The sequence below is a fragment of the Pogona vitticeps genome, chromosome 5, assembly GCF_051106095.1.
Source record: "Pogona vitticeps strain Pit_001003342236 chromosome 5, PviZW2.1, whole genome shotgun sequence".
NCBI classification, from domain to species: Eukaryota; Metazoa; Chordata; class Lepidosauria; order Squamata; family Agamidae; genus Pogona; species Pogona vitticeps.
The window spans coordinates 89591743-89613552 of NC_135787.1; the positions used below are offsets into that span (position 1 = coordinate 89591743).

Consider the following 21810-nt stretch of genomic DNA (forward strand, 5'->3'; position numbering starts at 1 on the left):
GGTTGAGAGCCAGTGCTGTAGAGGAGTCTTAGTGCACAAAATGATGCTTTGCTAAGCATTTCGAAAAGGAATTTTAAAAAGAGTGGCAAAACCATGGTTCCAGTGGTGCACAAAGTAAATAGATAAATACAGTGGTGCCTCACTAGACAGGTACCCTGTATGACAGTTTTTTCGCTAGACATTGACTTTTTGCAATCGCTATAGCGATTCGCAAAACAGTGATACCTATGGTGGAATTTCACTGGACAATGTTTGGTCCCTGCTTTGCAAACCGATTTTTGCTAGACGACAATTTTGACAGCTCCCTCCGCGCTCGCAAAATGGGTGTTTTCGGGACCTAAGCTTCACAAGACAGGGATTTAAGCAGTTGATTGGCGGTTCGCAAAGTGGCTTTCCTATGGCCAATCTTCACTAGACAACAACGATTCTTCCCCATTGGAATGCATTAAACAGGTTTCAATGCATTCCAGTGGGGAAATGCTTTTCGCTAGACGATGATTTGCCTCTTTTGTAGCCACATCTTCCTCTAGAGAGGATTCATTGTGTTTGTGTGGTTCTTTTTCCTTTTCCTCCTCTTCTTAGGCGCTCCAGAAGTGACACATAATAGAAACAATCCCTTTCTTGTGGAAGAAGGAGAAATTATATCTTTATGGTGGCATTTATTTTTTTATGAAAAATAATCCGGGTCATCCTTTCTTAGAAAGTAGAGGTTTCTTTCTTTCTCCCCCAAAAGGCCTGTTTCTCATACATACACATAAACACTAACTTTAGTCTTCGACTCTCACAGGTCAAGGAAGAAATTATTTGATAAGGGTTAAAACATATATAGTATGTGGTGGCATATCCGTTCCAGGATTAACATCGCTATACGGAAACATCGTAAAGCGAAATAAAAAAGCCCATTGAAACGCATTAAAACCCGGTTAATGCGTTCCAATGGACTAAAAACTGGCAGGGACAGGGTGGGTGGGGGATCCCGAAGGCTTCCAGGCAAAAGCCTGGAAGCCTTCGGGACCCCTCCACCCTGTCCCCGCCGCCCCGCGCTGCCTTCCCTAGCCGAGATCGGACTCCCAGGAGCCCGATCCAGGCTGGGGAAAGCGGCGGGGGTGGCCGCCAGCGAAGGGGACAGGGTGGGTGTGGGGACCCCTCCACCCTGTCCCCGCCGCCCCGCGCTGCCTTTCTTAGCCGAGATCGGACTCCCAGGAGCCCGATCCAGGCTGGGGAAAGCGGCGGGGGGTGGCTGCCAGCGAAGGGGACAGGGTGGGTGGGGGCACCCCTCCACCCTGTCCCCGCCGCCACGCGCTGCCGAGCCCAGGATGCCGGACAGGCATCGTGTCTCCCCACCTTCCCCCCGCGGCTTGGATCCGGCTTGGATCCGACCCGCGGGGGCTCTTGGGAGTCCAGCCATGGCAAGGCTAGCCCCCGCGGGTCCGATCCAAGCCGCGGGGGGAGGGTGGGAGAGCGGGGGGATCCGGATGCCTTTCAGGCATCCCGGGCTCGGATCCCACCCGCCGCCGGTTACCCAAGGCTGGGCAACTGGCGGCGGGTGGGATCCGAGCCCAGGATGCCTGACAGGCATCGGATCCCCCCTCCCCCCACGGTGGCCTCAGAAGGACCCTTCGGAAGGGTCCTTCGAAGGCCACCGCAGGTACTTTCCCCCAGCTGAGTGTCGGGAGCGCTCCTTTGGAGGCTCCCGCCGCTCAGCTGGGGGAAAATGGTGCCTATGGGGAAAACATCGCAAAGCGATTTTCCCCCATAGGCACCTTTGTTATACGATCGCAAAAGCGATGTCATAATTCGTCATTAAACGGGGCACTCGTTATACGAGGCACCACTGTATAAGGTATATAAGGGAACATATATAAGGTGACCTGTGACAGCCCTCCCCCCCCAGGAAACAGTGCAACTCCCTTGGGGGTCACAACCCCCAGGTTGGGAAACGCTGGTCTACCTATTCTGTTTCTTGTGCAAAAATATTGTATATTTCAGTCTGCTGTTGATGGTTTAAAAAGTATTCAGTACTTTGAGATTAGCATAGGCATCCTTCAGTCTCGAGAGACTATGGTAACATACTCTGAATCGAGGAGTGTCCTCTCCAGAGCATGAAGCCCGGGTAAGGTAATATGGAGGATAGGCTGTTACCCAAGCAGCAGATCCCCCCTCTCCACATTGCTGAAATGGTCCATTTCAGCAATGAGATTATATCTATTCTAATAAGAGTTTTAGAGTCTCTGTCTTGAGGTCTGTGTTACCTATTGTTCCAGTGTTAACTGGAAGAATTTCTACATCAATCTTCCATGAAAAGTAATGAAAAAATTAAGAGGCAAAAATATTAATTAATTTGTGCTTCTTGTTTTCTGTTTGTTTTTAAAACACAGTTGATGATTTTTGGAATCTTTTTGTGCCTGGATGCTTTCCTCTATGTGTTCACACTGCTTCCATTGAGAGTTTTTCTAGCCATGTTCAGGTTCATCACCTTGCCTTGTTACAGTTTACGGTAAGTTCCTTTATTTAATTTGCAGAAATTATGGTGCATGTTTACAGAATAAGACCTTGGTAGGTTGAAAATGAGAGCTTCAAACTTCAAGAAAACAAACAAAAATCCCCAACACGTAGCAGTAATTTCTGAACTTCATGTGTTGTGATACTGTATAGCAGTTAACAGCAAATTCCAGGAAAGTGCTGTCCTCTGAAGATATCGCCAACAGAGACTGGCAAAACGTTAGGAAGAACAACCTTCAGAATACGGCCAGAGAGCCCGAAAAACTCACAACAACCAAATTCCAGGAGAGTTTATACAGGAAAATTATCCAGGGATATGCTAGGAACTAGAGAATGGGGGCTTTGTATTTGTATATGAATATGAAGCCCCCTGGCACAGGTGGCCACCCTGATTATCTTCCAGACCCTGCTGGACCACTTACTACCCAGTGTGCATCACATGTGGCCAGTGTCATCAAGAATGGAGAATGGCTGAGCAAACAAGGAGGTGGTGCTGCAGTAACCAAGTTACTGCCACAATTGGCACAGTGACAGTGAAGCTGGCCACGTGCGATATGCAGTGCACAGTAAGTGGTCCAGTGGAGTCTGGAGGTGGGAGATAATCAGGGTGGCAACCTGTGCTGGGGGGGCTTAGCCCACATTTTTACTAGGTACCTCAACTTCTGGGTTTTATTTTAGTAGATTAGTCAATTTGATTAGTAGATTAGTCAATATTTCCATAATGCTTTTTGTTATCTTTGTCCTCTGATTGGTCTTTTATAAATAGGAAAAGTGAGGTGGAATAAGTTAGATGGACAGAGTGCTGATGCTTATGCTGCAGTGTGGTTAAAAATGAGAGAATGTAACGTTTCAGGGGGCTCAGAACTTGTAATCTTGCACAAGAGACTTGGTTGTTTCCAAGATTTCTGTGAAGTATGGTGTTATAGAGATGGAGGTGTTGCATCACAGTTATTAAGTTTTACTTTGGCTGTTGAAATTTATAGGCAACCATTAAATAAATGTTAAAAATCATTCTTACCTACTCAGTTGAATGTACAGTGGTGCCCCGCATGACGACGATAATCCGTTCTGGGAAAATCGCTGTTTAGCGAAATCGTTGTCATGCGAAAACCCTTTCCCAATTGGAATGCATTGAAAATCAGTTTAATGCGTTCCAATGGGGAAAATACTTAGTCGTCCAGCGAAGATCGCCCATAGGGAAGCCATTTTGCAAGCGCCAATCAGCTGTAAAAATCGCTGCCCTGCGAAGCATGGGTCTGCAAAATACAGGGCAGCTATTTTGCAGAGCCGGAAAAATCATCGTCTTGCGAACAAAAGGTTCACGAAGCACGGACCTAATCATCGTTAAGTGATAATCACCCATTGGAATGACTGTTTTGCGAATTGCTATAGCGATCGCAAAAAGTCATCGTAATGCGGATTTGTTGTTCAGCGGGGCCGTCGTCTTGCGAGGTACCACTGTACCTGTAAAACCTTTCATTCAGCGTCCATGGTGGCATAATATACCGTGCATTTTTATGACATAAAATTTTCAGTCAATTCTAAGCAGTGTCTATGTGTGTTTCTACAAATTTATATATATATTAAATAACAGGAATTGCAAATCTAACAATAGACTTTAAATTATCATAACAAGAGATGTCCAAATGAACTATGTGTGAATGCCGGTTTTTATTTACTAAATAGAAACTGACCATATTGTGCAAGTGCCCACTTTATTTACCTGGTCATCTTTATCATCTTGTACATTGTACCATACTTCAAAATTAAGACCTGTTTATGAGTCTTTGTGTGTAGAGAATAGTCTGTTCTTTGTAGTTGCCTCTGTGAATGCACAAAAATGGGTTTCTTCTGCGCCTGTGCAGGATGTTTTGGAGATTTATAGAGCTTAAAAAAGAGTAACAAGATACCCTCCAGGGTGCAAGCTCCGCCTCCTCAACCTTCCCCTCAGTTCCTTTTTTCCCGCCGTTTGGTTAGGATGTGAGGAACAGTAGAGCTTCAATAAGGAAAGTAAAAATAGCCTTCTTCATCTAATTAGTATTTTTCTTCTAGTTATTGCTTATTAGAATCATTATTAGTTATTTCCCTTAGTGATTACATCCTTTTTTTCTTATTATATGACATCATTTTGCTTTCCCACCTCCCCCCCTTCCCTGGGACTTTCCCCCCTATTTTCCTACTGTTTTATGCCCCCTCGGGTATTCAAGAGGTGCCTCCACAAGATCCCGTTAACTGACGGACACGACAAATGCCTATTCTGCCTGGGAGAATCCCACCAAACTCAGTTGTGTACCACGTGTAAAAGCCTCTCTAAACCAGCCATTAAGCTGAGGCTTCAGTGCCTACGATTTTTTTTGTACGAAAAGACTTTAAATCCAATTATGGAAGTGGAGACCCCTCCTTCGTCAAACCCACCATGGCCAGTAGCGGCCAAAGCTACATGTAGTCCGGCTATCCAATCTATGATTAGGACAACATCAATACCTACCAAGTCTAAAGAATCACAAAAAATTTTTAAATTGGTCTCCGTCTCTGCTAAGACTCAGTCATGGTTGGATGACCCTGCAAAGAAGAAAAAAAAATGTAAGACCAAGAAACAAAAGAAGATTGCTAAATTGACTATCGTAGTCCCTCCACCAGCTCCGCTGCCTATGGAGGAGTCATCCAGAAAAGCGCCTACACTCTCAGACAGAGAGGGACGTACTATCTCCTCAGCTCAGGCACCGCATGATATTCTTAGCATGTTACCGAGCTGAGGCCAATCTGAGGCTGATGTACCTTCCAGCCTGGCTGTGGCCCCTTATAGCCCTCGAATATCAGGGTGGGCAAATGTTGGTGCAGAGTCTGAATTGGAATCTCCTGAACACTCTCCGAGGAAGAGAACGGAGAAGCATAGACATATCAGTCCATACCAGGCTCATTGACATGGTGAACACTGCTGCCATGCTGAATGTCAACCTTATTATGGACAGAACTACTTTGACTAGTACCACACATATTGGTACCATGACTGTGGATACTATGATGACTACAGGGGACCCAGATACCCTCCGCCGACATGGCACCAGAGACCAGTGTGCCAGCAAAACGATCCAAACAGGCTAGGGGTCAATCCATGGTAGATACGACAACTGTGTATTCCGGACCTCATAGACACGATGTCGAACCACTCTCAATGTCTACACAACCAGATAACTTCATACCAAGAGCCCATATGGAGGGACCAGACCATTCACCCTAAATGTCTTCCACATCCTCCCAGAATGAAGGTTCATCATCATTGGATGTCTCTGATTCAACATCCCACTCCTCACTCAGATACACTTGATAACCATCCCCCATCACCTTCGGAGGATTACACATTGTATCCTCAACTCATACTGAGAATGGCTAAGATCCTGCAGTTTGATACACAGCTACCGTCCCAACAAGAGAAGGACTTTGTATTCCATGACTTGGAACAAGATAAGATACCTCCACCTAGCCTGAGCCTCATACCGGCACTACTTCAGCTTGTCAAAGAATCATGAGACAAGCGATCCTCAACGCTGCAGACTCCACGCAGAGTAGAACACCATTATAAGACGCATGGTACAGATGCTGCCTTCTTACTCAAACATCCAACCCCTAACTCAGTAGTCGTTGATTTTTGATATCACCTGGCAGGACAAAGTTCCAAATAGAGTAGTCCTAGAACGAGCTGGAATTTTTAGCATATATACATTACTGAAACAGCGTCTACGTTGGCTTGGGCATGTCATGAGAATGGCTGATGGTCGGATTCCAAAGAATTAGTGCAGGGAAATCGTCCCAGAGGGAGACCGCAGCTGCGATACAAGGAATCTGCAAGCGGGATCTAAAGGCCTTAGGGATGGACCTCAATAGATGGGAAACCTTGACGTCTGAGCATTCAGCCTGGAGGCAGGTGGTGCATCATGGCCTCTCCCATTTTGAAGAGACCCTTGTCCAGCAGGCCGAGGCAAAGAGGAAGTCACAAAAACAGCAACATCAGGGAGCTGGACTGGGGACAGGTTGGATTTGTCTTCAATGTGGAAGGGATTGTCACTCTCGAATTGGCCTCCTCAGCCAAATTAGACGCTGTTCCAAGTCCTCCGTACAGAGCACGTTACCATAGTCTTTCGAGACTGAAGGATGCCTAACTAATTTATTTATTTATTTATTTATTTATTTATTGGACTTATATACCGCCCCATAGTGCTACAAGCACTCTCTGGGCGGTTTACAATTTAATTATACAGGCTACACATTGCCCCCCCCCCAGCAAGCTGGGTACTCATTTTACCGACCTCGGAAGGATGGAAGGCTGAGTCAACCTTGAGCCGCTACCTGGGATTTGAACCCCTGGTCGTGAGCACAGTTTTAGCTGCAGTACAGCGTTTTAACCACTGCACCACTAACTCAATATAAGTCACACAACAGATCATTGATAAGAGAAAACTACTCCCTTGCTGCACTATTGATTAGAACTTCCAACTATCACGCAGCCATGGGTGCCTATCAAAGACATTTATGGGACAAAATACTCCCTGTGCTGCAAGCGGCATCCGAAACAACAAAACCGGAACTGCTGAATATATATACAGAGGCTACGACTCTAGCCAAACAACAAAGAATGGCCACGAAACACACTGCGGACAAAGCATCAAAGACCATGGCCACCTCGATAGCCGTTAGAAGACACGCTTAGGTCATCTAACATCGTTGACGATGCCAAGGCTAGGATAGAGGACCTCCTGTTCGATGCCACGGCTCTGTTCAATGCCAACATGGATTATATGATGGAAAACATCCATAAAACGAGAAAACAGCCAAGTCTTATGTACTGCAGCAACGCTATTGATACCAGAAACCTTCCTGCAGGAAGCCATACTACCAACAACAGTACCAATATCAACCATTTCTCTCTCATAAGCAGCAGCCTCAAGAAAGACCTTACCAACCCACACATGCTGCTACTCCACAGTTTAGACACCAACAACCTCAGAATGCCAGACAGCCCTTTTGTAAGCAGCAGTGAAAGGGTAAGCAATACTCTTAATCATTACCACTCTACTAGCCCTACAAGACTTTCCGCATTCCTACCAGAATGGCAAGGGATAACAACGGACAAATTGGTCTTGTCTATCATCAAGAAGGGTTACCTTATTGAATTCTTTAGAATTACACCACCAAATTCCATCAAGAGCACCTTGTTCTCATTAGCAGTACAAGAGGAAATACCATCACTCCTCCAAAAGTGTGCTATAGTCAGAGTCCCATCATATGAGATGAATGAGGGATTTTACTCCTGTTATTTCACAGTCCCTAAAAAGGATGGATGTCTTTGACCCATCCTGGACCTGAGACATCTTAACAAATTTATACATCTTAGAAAATTCTGTATGCTATCCCCCTTATATCCCAGGGAATGGATGCCTACTTCCACATAACGATACATCCTACTCATCAAAATTTTATCAGGTTTCAATTCGAGAACACAACCTACCAATTTGTTAACTTTGCAGTGTTGCCCTTGAGGCTGCATCTAGGGCTAAGGAATTCTGCAGCAATGCCCCAATATCATGGGGGTCTCTAAACACCTCAGGGACACAGATGATTTACTTCCATTCCCCAAGCAATCAAAAATAGGTGATTTTTATTCCACCGAGGTCCCAATTCGTAATTGTTTTGAGATTTTGACTGACAATAATATAGACATTGACGGTTTTAATGAACTGCCCTCACCAACACACAAGGCAGATGACTCCAATAGATTAACTAACAACTGTGTCAACGCTGATCAACCCAAGGACAAGGCATATCACACAAGCCTCCCTAAAATTAATTCTGGAATGACTGGCAACATCAAAGATTTGAATTGCTTGTTAGCTCACCTCTGCTTGTTAGTAGCAAGAACCTTGAAGCTTATTTGGAACAACTTAGCCTCTCTGCATACTAAGTTGGATCATCTAAACCCACTTGCACAAGAAACAAGGGATCAGTGCAGACTGGGAAAAGCCTTGCACGCCAGTGTCTTCCCCTCAGTCTCACTCCTCCCAGAAAGCTGCCGCCTGCTCTACCTTTAATTCAAGGCCTGATCCTGCTTGGCATCTGATATTACAGCCATGCAAGACATGCCTAACAATCTGCAGCCATAGGGGCCAGATTCCATCCTGGAACTCCAAACTTTCAGCATCAAGGCACCTAAAGGCCTTTTTAGCAGTCAAGCAGGCTGATTCGGAATCAGTAGAGCTGTTGAATAACACCAATCAAGCATCAAGGGTCCTGCTAATTTTAGCAGCCCAAAAATACCACAGCTCCTCCTGAGTAGGAAACCTTTCCTTCATTCCAAAGGTGTTTTTCCCGCAAGAGTTTTTCAGAACATTTCAGTTGTCCCACTTTTTTCATCATTGTCCATACCCACCTTGTTAGGACGAAAGGAAATAATCTTCACAAGTGCCACCAAGCCTGCTGTTTCCAACAAATGTATTAACAATCCACCAAATAGAGCTGTGCCAAACGATCTAATTAATTGGACGGACCCTGTTGAGTTCCCTTTGTGACAAACCCAGACCTACTGGGATCTGCCACACGTTAACTAAGCTGCCACCAACCATTCCCTATAAGAAGTCACACAGACCAGGGATGGATTTTCAACAAATAAAAGAATAAGGTTTATTTAAAACAACACACAGGCAAAATAAAATGATCAGGTGAATAAGATATAGTAACGTGGCTTAGTTTCACTCATACATACACACAGGTTGGTTCACACAGAACCCTTAACTTGAAGCACAGACCCTGAACCTATCAGTTCTGGCTAACCAACAGACACCTGAACCTATCAGGTTGGTACTCTGACACACAGTAGTACCCTGTCTGACACACAGACTCCCACACCAGCTTCTTCTTCCCAGCTGCTGCTTCTTCACATCCCAGCGTCTTCCTTCTCCACACAGGCTTCACATATATATACAGTACAGCCCCTCCTCCTGATGTCCCGCCTTCCACTCCCCATAGGATGGAACTTTCCCTCCAAACCCATGACAGACAGGTAACATCAGTGCTGTATGTAACACCTCCCCTCTTTATAAGTTGTTTTGTAGGGGGAAAGCTAAGGTGCTTTTTCCCAAAAAACAACCTGGATAAAACACACAACAACAGTTATACATACCATATCATACTTACTTATACTTACATTCTAAGTTAACCATATCAATTAGGCATTTAAACATTTACCATATACATTACATCAATTTACCTTTATTCATACAAACCAAGTTCAAAAAACAGGTACATTTAACTTTTTGTCATCAATATATATACATAGTCCATGTTTCTTTCGCTGTCTTCATTCTTCAGGTCTTCTTGACAAGGCGTCAGCAACACAGTTCACTGACCCTCTGACCACCTTCACTTCAAAGTCATAGTCCTGTAGGTTTAAAGCCCACCTCATAAGTTTGCTATTGTGGGTTTTCATTGTCTTTAACCATTGCAGTGGTGAATGGTCAGTGCACAGAACAAAATGTCTTCCCCAGATGTAAGGCTTGGCCTTCTGGATCGCGTAGACTATGGCCAAACACTCCTTCTCCACGGTTGCCAAATGTCTCTCACCTTTTGAAGTTTCCTACTCAGGTAGGACACTGGATGCTGGTCACCATTCTCATCCTCCTGGCACAGAACTGCTCCTACCCCGCTGTTAGACGCATCGGTGTAGATGATGAACTCCCTGTCGAAGTCTGGAGCACGCAGCACTGGATAGTTGATGAGCGCCTGCTTCAACCTCTGGAACGCCTCCTCACAGTCGCTGGCCCACGGGATGCGGTCATCAGCCTTCTTCCTCGTCAGATCGGTCAGCGGAGCCGCAATCTCGCTAAACCTCGGGATGAATTTTCTGTAGTAGCCCACCAACCCAAGAAATGATTTGACTTTTTTCTTGGTGTTGGGTCTGGGCCAATCACGAACTGCTTCTATTTTGGCCTCTAGGGGTTTTATCACTCCTCCCCCTACCATGTGACCCAAGTCTTTTGTTTCTGGGCTACCCAGCTGCAGTTTGTTCTCTTTGCAGAGCCTAGGCCAAAGCACTTCCTCCCCTGGGTCAAAGCGCCTCTCCCCGGCTCTCTGGACACACCAGGCTTTCTTTCTGACCTTTTGAGCTTGCAGGGTCTCTGCTGCTAGCTCTAGGTTTCTCTTTAGGTCATTCATCAAGGTGTCTATGTATGTCACAACGTCTTGTGGGTCATCCTGGGTGATCTGCTCCCAATTTTGTTTGATCAAATCAAGGGGCCCTTTCACCCTTCTCCCAAATAAAAGTTCAAATGGACTGAACCCGGTACTGGCTTGTGGCACTGATCGATAAGCAAACAAAAGGGATTGCAGCTTCTGGTCCCAATTGTTTGGATTCTCTGCCAAGTAAGCCCTAATCATGCGCATTAGAGTCCCATTGAACTTCTCAGTTAACCCATTACTTTCAGGATGATAGGCAGTGGTTTCCTTGTGCTTAATTCCACAGATTTGCCATAAGCGTTTCATGAGCTTTGATGTGAACGATGCGCCCAAATCTGTGATTATTTCTGAGGCAAATCCCATCCTGGACATATACCCCACCAAGGCATCTGCCACTGTGTTAGTTTCAATGTTAGTCAAGGGAATGGCTTCAGGGTACCTCGTGGCATGGTCCACAATGGTGAGAATGAACCTGTTCCCCCTCTTTGTGGCCTTGGGCAAAGGTCCCACAATATCCACCCCTATGCATTTGAACGGAGTGTCAATCACAGGCAAAGGGCACAACTTTGCTTTGGTCCTGTCGCGGCTATTCCCCTGCCTTTGACACACATCACATTGTTTACAGAACTCCCTGATCTGCTTCCCTATGTCAGGCCAGTAAAAATTCTGTGTGATTCTCTGCTGTGTTTTGTTCACCCCTAAGTGCGCAGCAAACATGTCAGAGTGCCCCCTTTGTAAGATCATGGGGCGATACTTTTCAGGTACCACTAGCTGACTTCTGATTCCATCTCCCCCTTTTGAGATATTCCTCAGGGTCTCTCTATACAAAATCCCCTTTTTCTCTAGAAATCTCACTGGGGTTTCAGGTGCTAGCTGGGCGTCAGTCACCTGTTCAAAACACTTTTGGAGAGTGGCGTCTGCCTTTTGCTCCTGTCCAAATCTGCTGTCTGTGGTTAAGGTTTCCCCCACAGCTTCTGAACTCCCCTCTGCTTCCGTCTCTGGCTCATCATTACCCCCCTGAACTGTCCCCGTGGTGGCTTGTGAGCGTGTAATCACTAGCACCCGTTTCACATGTTCAGCCAGGTCATTTCCCACGAGCACGGCTGCTGGCAGAGTCGATGAAATTGCTAGCCGCCAAACTCCCCTCCAGCCCTGAAAGTTCACAGGTACCTCCGCTACTGGCAGAGAGATTACCTGCCCCTCAATCCCTGCCACCTTCATGCTCTCATTTGGGATTACATACTCCCTAGGAATAATATCTGGATGGCACAGGGTCACCTGAGAACAAGTGTCCCGCAGCCCCCGATACTGACGGTCAAGTATTCCTACATCCACCCCTGCTGTCTCAAACAACTGAGAATCTGTTCTCACCAGCAGGCAGCGCCTGACCTCCACAAGAGGACCATTTTCCTCAGCCTGATCAGCAGATGTAGCTGTTCCAGATTGAGTAGCCATGGCAACAGGCTCCCTCAGTGACAAGGAGCTTTGCTCTTTCTGGACACAGAACACAGCTTTTGGCTTGGTTCCACTCGAATCATGAGGAACAATTCCCTTTATCTGCTTCCATTTCTCACACCCTGAGATTAGATGGCCCTTTCCCTGACAGAAATAACATTTTCTGCTGTACTTGGAGTCTTTCTCATCTAGTTTTGGTTTTCCCTCCAAAATCTGGTTCCTGGACTGGCTCTGCCCAGAAGTTTTATCAACAAAATGGCTGCCCATTTTTGGCAGGCTCTGAACTAACCCTTTGGAGTACTTAGGGTCCCATGTTTCCCTCATGTTTTCTTCAGAATAATTCAGGTTTTGAGGTTGTGCCTTAACCTGTGTGCCTTCTTTTGGTTTCTTTTCCAGCTCCTTTTGCTCAGCCTCAAACTCAGCCCTGATCTGTAAAATTTCTTCCTCAGCCCTAGCTTTTATCTCTTTTACTTTTTCTTCAGTCTTATCTCTGATTTCTTTTAATTTAATGTCTTTTTGCTGATTATATTTTTCAAGATCTTGCTCACTTTGTCTGGCCTGAGCCTCATACTTTTCTCTTTCCGCAATTTCTTCAACTGATAAATTGTTGTTTCTCTTATTGAGGAATGTTAATTCTAATTGTGCCATTCTAATTCTGTGTTTCAGTTCCATCTCTTCTATCCTCATGGCCATTTCCCTTTTCCTGGCATCTGCCTCTGCCTGACTGATTTCAGCTCTTTCTCTGGCCTCCCTTTCCATTCTCTCTATTTCAAATTGCCTCATCTTCAGTTCATGCTGTTGGGCTATGAGCATTTTTCTGAGTTCTGGGTTCTGCTCTCCTGTGCTGTCACCCTGCACTGAGCCAAATTCATCCTCAGAACCTTGGTCAACCTGGGGGTCTTTCACTTCACCCATTTCTGCCATTTGGCTTCGAGTCAAGGGCATACTCCCCCCCCAGAACAGGCTGCTTTAAAAAGTCAAGCCTCAAAATAAAACGACCACTTTTTTTTTCTTTTGCCTCAGAACCAGCTTTCCCTATAGATTGCTGCTGTCCTTCAGCACTACTTGCAACTGTAGCGAGTTAGAGTCTACCCCCCTCTGCTGGGCCTCTCAGCAGGCAGGCTAGATCACTGCTACTATACAGTTTTGCCTCAGCTTTTTTCCCGCCAAAAACAGGCTGCCTCAGAGCACCCTAATCTAGTCTCCCCAGTTGGCACGTTCTTCCACTAGTGCACCTCCCCGTGAGGTACACCTAGAAGATTACCTACGCGCCTCAGATTGTCCCTGACTAGACCCCCCTTGCTCTGGGCACACTTGCCAAGGCTTTGCTGGACCGCTGGACAACTGGACCAGTCGTATCCCACCGCTGCCACCAATCAATGTGACAAACCCAGACCTACTGGGATCTGCCACACGTTAACTAAGCTGCCACCAACCATTCCCTATAAGAAGTCACACAGACCAGGGATGGATTTTCAACAAATAAAAGAATAAGGTTTATTTAAAACAACACACAGGCAAAATAAAATGATCAGGTGAATAAGATATAGTAACGTGGCTTAGTTTCACTCATACATACACACAGGTTGGTTCACACAGAACCCTTAACTTGAAGCACAGACCCTGAACCTATCAGTTCTGGCTAACCAACAGACACCTGAACCTATCAGGTTGGTACTCTGACACACAGTAGTACCCTGTCTGACACACAGACTCCCACACCAGCTTCTTCTTCCCAGCTGCTGCTTCTTCACATCCCAGCGTCTTCCTTCTCCACACAGGCTTCACATATATATACAGTACAGCCCCTCCTCCTGATGTCCCGCCTTCCACTCCCCATAGGATGGAACTTTCCCTCCAAACCCATGACAGACAGGTAACATCAGTGCTGTATGTAACACCCTTGTCCCTTGGCTGAGCACCCTGTGGGTCAAACTGATTTGGAGGGTGACCTTTTAGCTGCTTATAAAGACCTTAATTACAGCCAGATCCGAGGAACTGAGATTCTGTTTGTCTCACACAAACAAGAATGAGAAATGTTCGATTCCTTTTCCCCTGCAAAATTCCACGATTATGCCTATATGTCCCATATCAATTCAAAACCTAGCCTGATCTCCCAAGCATCTGATTGAGGTAGAAGCAGAGCTCCACTCCCCATTGGACTTGGGGATGACCAACCCTATGCAGCCTAGAGTGGTCAACCTTACGTTTCCTCCCCTTGATGTACCCACTGGTTCCAGCCTCAACAATGGCTGCATCAATTTTGATTCGAACAGTTCACTTGAACAGCTGACTGAAACTAATTGATGATCAACAAAGCCCCAGCCCTCATCGGTGAAATTGCCATCCTGGAATATAGCTGGCTGGGCAGCCAAGAAAAGCGACCTTGACCTCTGCTCTTACCTCCAACAATTTGAGATCATCTGCCTTCAGGAAACTTGGATGGACTCCCTGATCCATCTAGAGGGCTTCCTAGCGTACTCCTTGCCCGGATTCAAAAGTAATCTATGTGGTCGGTTCCAAGCAGGCCTGCCCCTGTTAGTCTCTCAGTAACCTAAATTTAAAGTCCTGCAACCTTGCAACCTTGTAACCCCCTTGCCCATGCTTTTTGTTTTAGTCACAGCTTTGTGTTTATTGTCGTTAATGTTCACCTTACCCTTCTCCCGACAAAGCCTCATTATGCCTCCTTTGGGAGCGCTTAACTACATACCTCGAGTACCTTGAACATCTCTTCCCCACGACAGATATTATTCTTCTTGGAGACTTCAATGCCAGAATTGGTAAAGACAATTGGGACCTCTTGGATGTCTTGAATCTAGATCCCAACGTTTCCCTCCCCTGGTTTTTTAGGTCAGGCAGGATCTCCAAAGATGCTCACATCAATCAGGCCGGCATCCAATTTACTAAGTTTTGTATCCAATTCAACAAACTAGTGCTAAATGGCTCCTCTGTCAGGGACTCCCCGGGGGAAATTACCTTTGCATCAACCCGAGGCTGCAGTGTTTTAGATTATATTTTAATTCCCCCGTCTTTTAAAGATAATTTAAAACACTTTTATATCGTTTCGAGAGTGACCACTTCCCCTTGCTGGCTAGGGCTTGGGAAGGACCGCGGGGGAGCCCTCCCCCGCGGTCCTCGCAAAGCCCTAGCTGGCATTTTCCCCCAGCTGAGCGGCGGGAGCTTCCGAAGCCACTGCCGCTCAGCTGGGCGAAAATGCCAGCGGTGGCTTCCCTCCCCCGCGGTCCTCCCAAAGGCCCCATTTTCGCACAGCTGATCGGCAGTTCCATAATGGCCGCCCGCTGTGTTGCCTCGCTTTAGAGGCACCGAAAATGGCCACCCCTATGGAGGATCTTTGCATAATGGTGAGTTTCCCCCCCATAGGAACGCATTAAACACGGTTTAATGCGTTCCTATGGGGTTTTTTTGCCCCGTATAGCGACAAATCCAGATAGCAATGATTTATCCGGAACGGATTATCGTCGCTATGCGGGGCACCACTGTATATTCCGATTCTCAAGACCTCTCTGATAATGCCAAGGTTTGCTTTTTAATCCATGGGGAAAACAATCATGTCACTACTCATGTTGCTTGTTTGTTACAAACTGCGATCCAAATCAGAGAGACTATCCCCCAGGTATAGACCACCTCTGTATTAATCCCCCTCAACTTCAACCTGGTTTATAGGTCTCACCACACTTTATAGTTTGTTGCTGGACTAAAGTATACTCATGTTGCCTGCTTTTCACAAACTGCGATCCAAATCAGAGAGACTATCCCCCAAGTATAGATCACCTCTGTATTAATCCCCTTCAACTTCAACCTGTTTTTTTTTTTTTTTTTTTTGACTTATATACCGCCCCATAGCGCTACAAGCACTCTCCGGGCGGTTTACAATTTAATTATACAGGCTACACATTGCCCCCCCCAGCAAGCTGGGTACTCATTTTACCGACTTCGGAAGGATAGAAGGCTGAGTCAACCTTGAGCCGGCTACCTGGGATTTGAACCCCTGGTCGTGAGCACAGTTTTAGCTGCAGTACAGCGTTTTAACCACTGCACCACGAGGCTCTTGGTTTTAAAGGTCTCACCACATTTTATAGTTTACTTCTGGGCTAAAGTATATCTCTTAATGCCAATAAAGGTCTGTCTGTCTGTCTGTCTGTCTGTCTGTCTGTCTGTGCCCCAGATACTGCTTGAGAGTGGGCATCAATGTTGAGTCACTGGGAGATGCCTTTATGATTGATTGGAGAGGAGAACTCCTCTACATCTTTCCACTGATACCAATGATCCAGAGGACAGTCATCAGAGTCATTCAATATTGGGCAGATGCTATAATGATCGCACCGTGGTGGCCCTGCCAACCATGGTTTACTCACCTCAAGGTGATAGCAATAGAAATGCTTCACTTACCGTCAATACCGAACCTTCTATCCAAGAACAACGGCTATATTCTTCACCTCGACGTGCACTCACTGAATCTGATGACATAGAGGATAATGCCAAATTCCACAGAATTGTAGAAAGGGCCCGGAAACAGTGTACAGTACTAGGAAACTATATGAGAACAAATGGAAATCCTTCCTAAAATTTACGGAATCCAAGAGTTTGTTTGTTTGTTTGTTTGTTTGTTTATTTATTTATTTATTTACTTATTTATTTATTTATTTATTTAATATGCAGCCCACTCTACCCAAAGGTCTCTGGGCGGCTTACAACAATTAAAATTCAGTTAAGATACAATAAAAGATAAAATGATTAAAATACAATTAAAATACAATTAAAATTGCCATCAGGACCCACAGTTGATGTTATTTCAATTAAAAGCCTTCTGGAACAGGAAGGTTTTGACCAGGCGCTGAAATGTCATCAACGTCGGCGCCAGACGAATTTCAGTCGGGAGAGCATTCCATAGTCTGGGGGCAGCTGCCGAAAAGGCCCTTTGCCTACAAGCCATCCCTCTTACCTCCTTAAGGGATGGCTCTTTCAAAAGGGCCCCCTGGCTATATCTTAACTGCCGGGTAGGCTCATATAGAAGGAGGTGGTCCTTCAAGTATCCAGGGCCCAACCCGTTTAGGGCTTTATATGTCAAAACAAGCACTTTGAATTGGGCCCAGGCAGCAACTGGTAACCAATGTAAATTGAACAGAATCGGCTTGATGTGTTATCTAGTGGCCCCACCACTCACCAGCCGCGCAGCTTGATTCTGGACCAGTTGCAGTCGCTGGACCGTCTTCAAAGGCAGTCCCATATAGAGCGCATTTCAATAATCTATACGAGATGTTATCAGTGCATGTGTAACTGTCATGAGACTCCGCTCGTCCAGGTAGGGCCATGGCTGGTATAATTTCCTCAGCTGAAGGAAGGCGCCTCTGGCCACCGAGTCCACCTGGGCTTCCAGAGTTAGACTGGGGCCCAGGAGCACCCCCAGGCTGCAGACCCTGTCCTTTAGGGGGAGTGTAACCCCATTCAGGGCAGGGAAATGGCCCTCCAACCTGTCCGGCGAAGAACCCACTAACAGCACTTCCGTCTTGTCTGGATTGAGTTTCAATTTATTAACCCTCATCCAGTCCATTATCAGGTCCAGACACGAGTTCAGCACAGAAACCGCCTCACCTGGATTGGTGGAAAACGAGAGGTAGAGCTGAGTGTCGTCAGCATATTGCTGACTCCTCAGCCCAAACCTCCTGATGACCTCTCCCAGCGGTTTCATGTAGATGTTAAACAGCATGGGGGACAGTATCGAGCCCTGAGGAACCCCATGACATAAATGCCATGGGGCAGAGCAACTCCCCCAGCACCACCCTCTGGACACGGTCAGCTAGGAAGGAGCGGAACCACCATAAAACAGTGCCCCCAACTCCTAACCCAGCCAGCCTATCCAGAAGGACACCATGGTCGATGGTGTCAAAAGCTGCTGAGAGGTCCAGGAGTACCAACAGGGTCACACTCTCCCTGTCTCTCTCCCAGCAAAGGTCATCGTACAGGGCAACCAAGGCAGTCTCTGTACCAAAACCCAGCCTGAAACCTGATTGAAATGGATCCAGAAAATCGGTTTCATCCAGCAGCGCCTGGAGTTGCCCGGCCACAACCCGCTCCAACACTTTGTCCAAATAAGGGAGGTTCGCCACTGGCCGGTAGTTGACCACCAGCCTTGGGTCCAGGTTAGGCTTTTTAAGGAGTGATCGAATTACCACCTCTTTCAAGGCGGTAGGCACCACTCCCTCTCTCAAAGAGGTGTTCACGGCCTCCTGGACCTAAGTGTGAACCCCCCTGGCAGATCTTCCAATTAGCCAAGATGGGCAAGTGTTGAGCGGAGTGGTGGTAGAACGGACAGATTCAAGCACCCTGTCCACATCCTCGGGTCGCAGTAATTGAAACTCATCCATTAATATTTGACCTAAGTATGGCACACTGGACATATTTTCTGATTTTGCAGTAACAGTGGAGTCCAGCCCACTGCGAATCTGAGCGATTTCCCCCCTCAAAATGAATAGCAAACCCATCACAGTGAGCTGATGAGCAGTCCAGGACCTCCACTGGATTTCCTGGTTGAAGAAGATCCCGGACCACCCTAAACAGCTCTGCTGGACGACATTCCGAGGAAGCAATACGGCTGGAGAAATATTGCTGTTTCGCCAGCCATATTGCCACGAAATAGTTCCGATAATGGGCTCTAAGTCATGTTCGATTGGACTCCCAGTGGGTCTTCCTCCACCTGCGCTCCAGCCGTCTCCCTTCTCGCTTCATTGCCCGCAGTTCAGAAGTATATCAAGGAGCTGTCTGGGCTCGGCGAGCAGGGAGTGGGCACTTAGGCACAATCGTGTCAACCGCTCGGGTCATCCCCCTATTCCATAGGGTGACCTGAGCTTCGACAGGAGCGCCAACCATATCAGACGAGTAATCCCCCAGAGCATTCAGGAAACCATTCGGATCCATTAGTCTCCAGAGGCGGATCATCTTAATAGATCCCCCACCCTTGCAGAGGGAAGAAGAAGCTAAAAGACTAAACTTGACCAGGAAGTGGTCTGACCATGACAATGGTGTCACGACCACCCCCTCCACATCCAAACCACCACCTTCCAGTCCCGTTGTGAAGACCAGGTCCAAGGTATGGCCCTTCTCATGTGTCGGGCCGATGACACATCGAGACAGCCCCATGGTTGTCATGGGGGCCATGAAGTCCTGAGCCACCCCAGTCAAGGCAGCCTCGGCATGAATGTTGAAGTCTCCCAGCACCAACAGCCTGGGAGTCCTCAACACCAGGTCCGAGACTACCTCTGTCAGCTCAGGCAGGGAGACTGTTGGTACGCAGCAGGGTGGGCAGTACACCAACAGAATCCCTAATCTGTCTTGCAAGCCCAAAGCACAATACAGGCCCTTAAGACCACCTCTCAAAGGGATAGGAAGCCTGGTCAAGGAGATAGAACTACTATCGTTTCGTTTCGTTTAGTCGTTTAGTCGTGTCCGACTCTTCGTGACCCCATGGACCAGAGCACGCCAGGCCCTCCTATCTTCTACTGCCTCCCGGAGTTGTGTCAAATTCATGTTGGTTGCTTTGCAGACACTGTCCAGCCATCTCATCCTTGGTCGTCCCCTTCTCCTCTTGCCATCACACTTTCCCAACATCAGGGTCTTTTCCAGGGAGTCTTTTCTTCTCATTAGATGGCCAAAGTACTGGAGCCTCAGCTTCAGGATCTGTCCTTCCAGTGAGCACTCTGGCTTGATTTCCTTTAGAATTGATAGGTTTGTTCTCCTTGCAGTCCAGGGGATTCTCGAGTCTCCTCCAGCACCACAATTCAAAGGCATCAATTCGTCGGTGGTCTGCTTTCTTTATGGTCCAGCTCTCACTTCCATACATCATGACAGGAAAAACCATAGCTTTGACTATTCGGACTTTTGTTGGCAAGGTGATGTCTCTGCTTTTTAACATGCTGTCAAGATTTGTCATCGCTTTCCTCCCAAGAAGCAGGCGTCTTTTAATTTCGTGGCTGCTGTCTCCATCTGCAGTGATCATGGAGCCCAGGAAAATAAAATCTGTCACTGCCTCCATATCTTCCCCTTCTATTTCCCAGGAGGTGATGGGACCAGTGGCCATGATCTTAGTTTTTTTGATGTTGAGTTTCAGACCATTTTTTGGACTCTCTTCTTTCACCCTCATTACAAGGTTCTTTAGTTCCTCCTCACTTTCTGCCATCAGAGTGGTGTCACCTGCATATCGGAGGTGCAATCTTAATTCCAGTTTGGGATTCCTCCAGTCCAGCCTTCCGCATGATGTATTCTGCATATAAGTTAAATAAGCTGGGGGACAGTATACAGCCTTGCCATACTCCTTTCCCAATTTTGAACCACTCAGTTGTTCCATGACCAGTTCTGACTGTTGCTTCCTGTCCCACATATAGGTTTCTCAGGAGACAGATAAAGTGGTCAGGCACTCCCATTTCTTTAAGAACTTGCCATAGTTTGCTGTGGTCCACACAGTCAAAGGCTTTCGCATAGTCAATGAAGCAGAAGTAGATGTTTTTCTGGAACTCTCTGGCTTTCTTCATAATCCAGCGCAAGTTAGCAATTTGGTCTTGAGTGCCTCTGCCTCTTTGGAATCCAGCTTGTACTTCTGGGAGTTCTTGGTCCACATACTGCTGAAGCCTACCTTGGAGGATTTTGAGCATAACCTTGCTAGCGTGTGAAATGAGTGCAATTGTGCGGTAGTTGGAGCATTCTTTGGCACTGCCTTTCTTTGGTATTGGGATGTAGACTGATCTTTTCCAATCCTCTGGCCACTGTTGGGTTTTCTAAACTTGCTGGCATATTGAATGTAGCACCTTAACAGCATCATCTTTCAAGATTTTAAATAGTTCAACTGGAATGCCATCACCTCCACTGGCCTTGTTGTTAGCCAGGCTTTCTAAGGCCCACTTGACTTCACTCTCCAGGATGTCTGGCTCAAGGTCAGCAACTACATTGTCTGGGTTGTCTGGGATATCCACATCTTTCTGATATAATTCCTCTGTGTAATCTTGCCACCTCTTCTTGATGTCTTCTGCTTCTGTTAGGTCCCTCCCATTTTTGTCCTTTATCATGTCCATCGTTGCGCGAAATGTTCCTCTAATATCTCCAATTTTCCTGAACAGATCTCTGGTTTTTCCTTTTCTGTTATTTTCCTCTATTTCTTTGCATCGTTCATTTAAGAAGGCCCTCTTGTCTCTCCTTGCTATTCTTTGGAAATCTGCATTCAATTTTCTGTAACTTTCCCTATCTCCCTTGCATTTTGCTTCCCTTCTCCTCTCTGCTATTTCTAAGGCCTCGTTGGACAGCCATTTTGCTTTCTTGCATTTCCTTTTCTTTGGGATGGTTTTTGTTGCTGCCTCCTGGACAGTGTTACGAGCCTCTATCCAAAGTTCTTCAGGCATTCTGTCCACCAAATGTAGTTCCTTAAATCTGTTCTTTACTTCCACTGTGTACTCATAGGGGATTTGGTTTAGATTATACCTGAGTGGCCCAGTGGTTTTTCCTACTCTCTTCAGTCTAAGCTTGAATTTTGCTATGAGAAGCTGATGATCAGAGCTGCAGTCAGCTCCAGGTCTTGTTTTTGCTGACTGTATAGAGCTTCTCCATCTTTCCCTGCAGAGA

General features: G+C 46.5%; 1 protein-coding gene across 5 annotated transcripts in view; it reads left to right on the plus strand.

Moving 5' to 3' along the window:
- Nucleotides 1-21810, plus strand: part of TAPT1 (transmembrane anterior posterior transformation 1) — a 165451-nt gene that overhangs the window by 19385 nt on the left and 124256 nt on the right. For all 5 annotated transcript variants that reach the window (XM_020806576.3, XM_020806574.3, XM_020806575.3 and 2 more), the window contains exon 3: nucleotides 2379-2497. In XM_020806576.3, the coding sequence (XP_020662235.2) occupies nucleotides 2379-2497 (119 nt within the window). The remainder of the gene's footprint in view (nucleotides 1-2378; nucleotides 2498-21810) is intronic.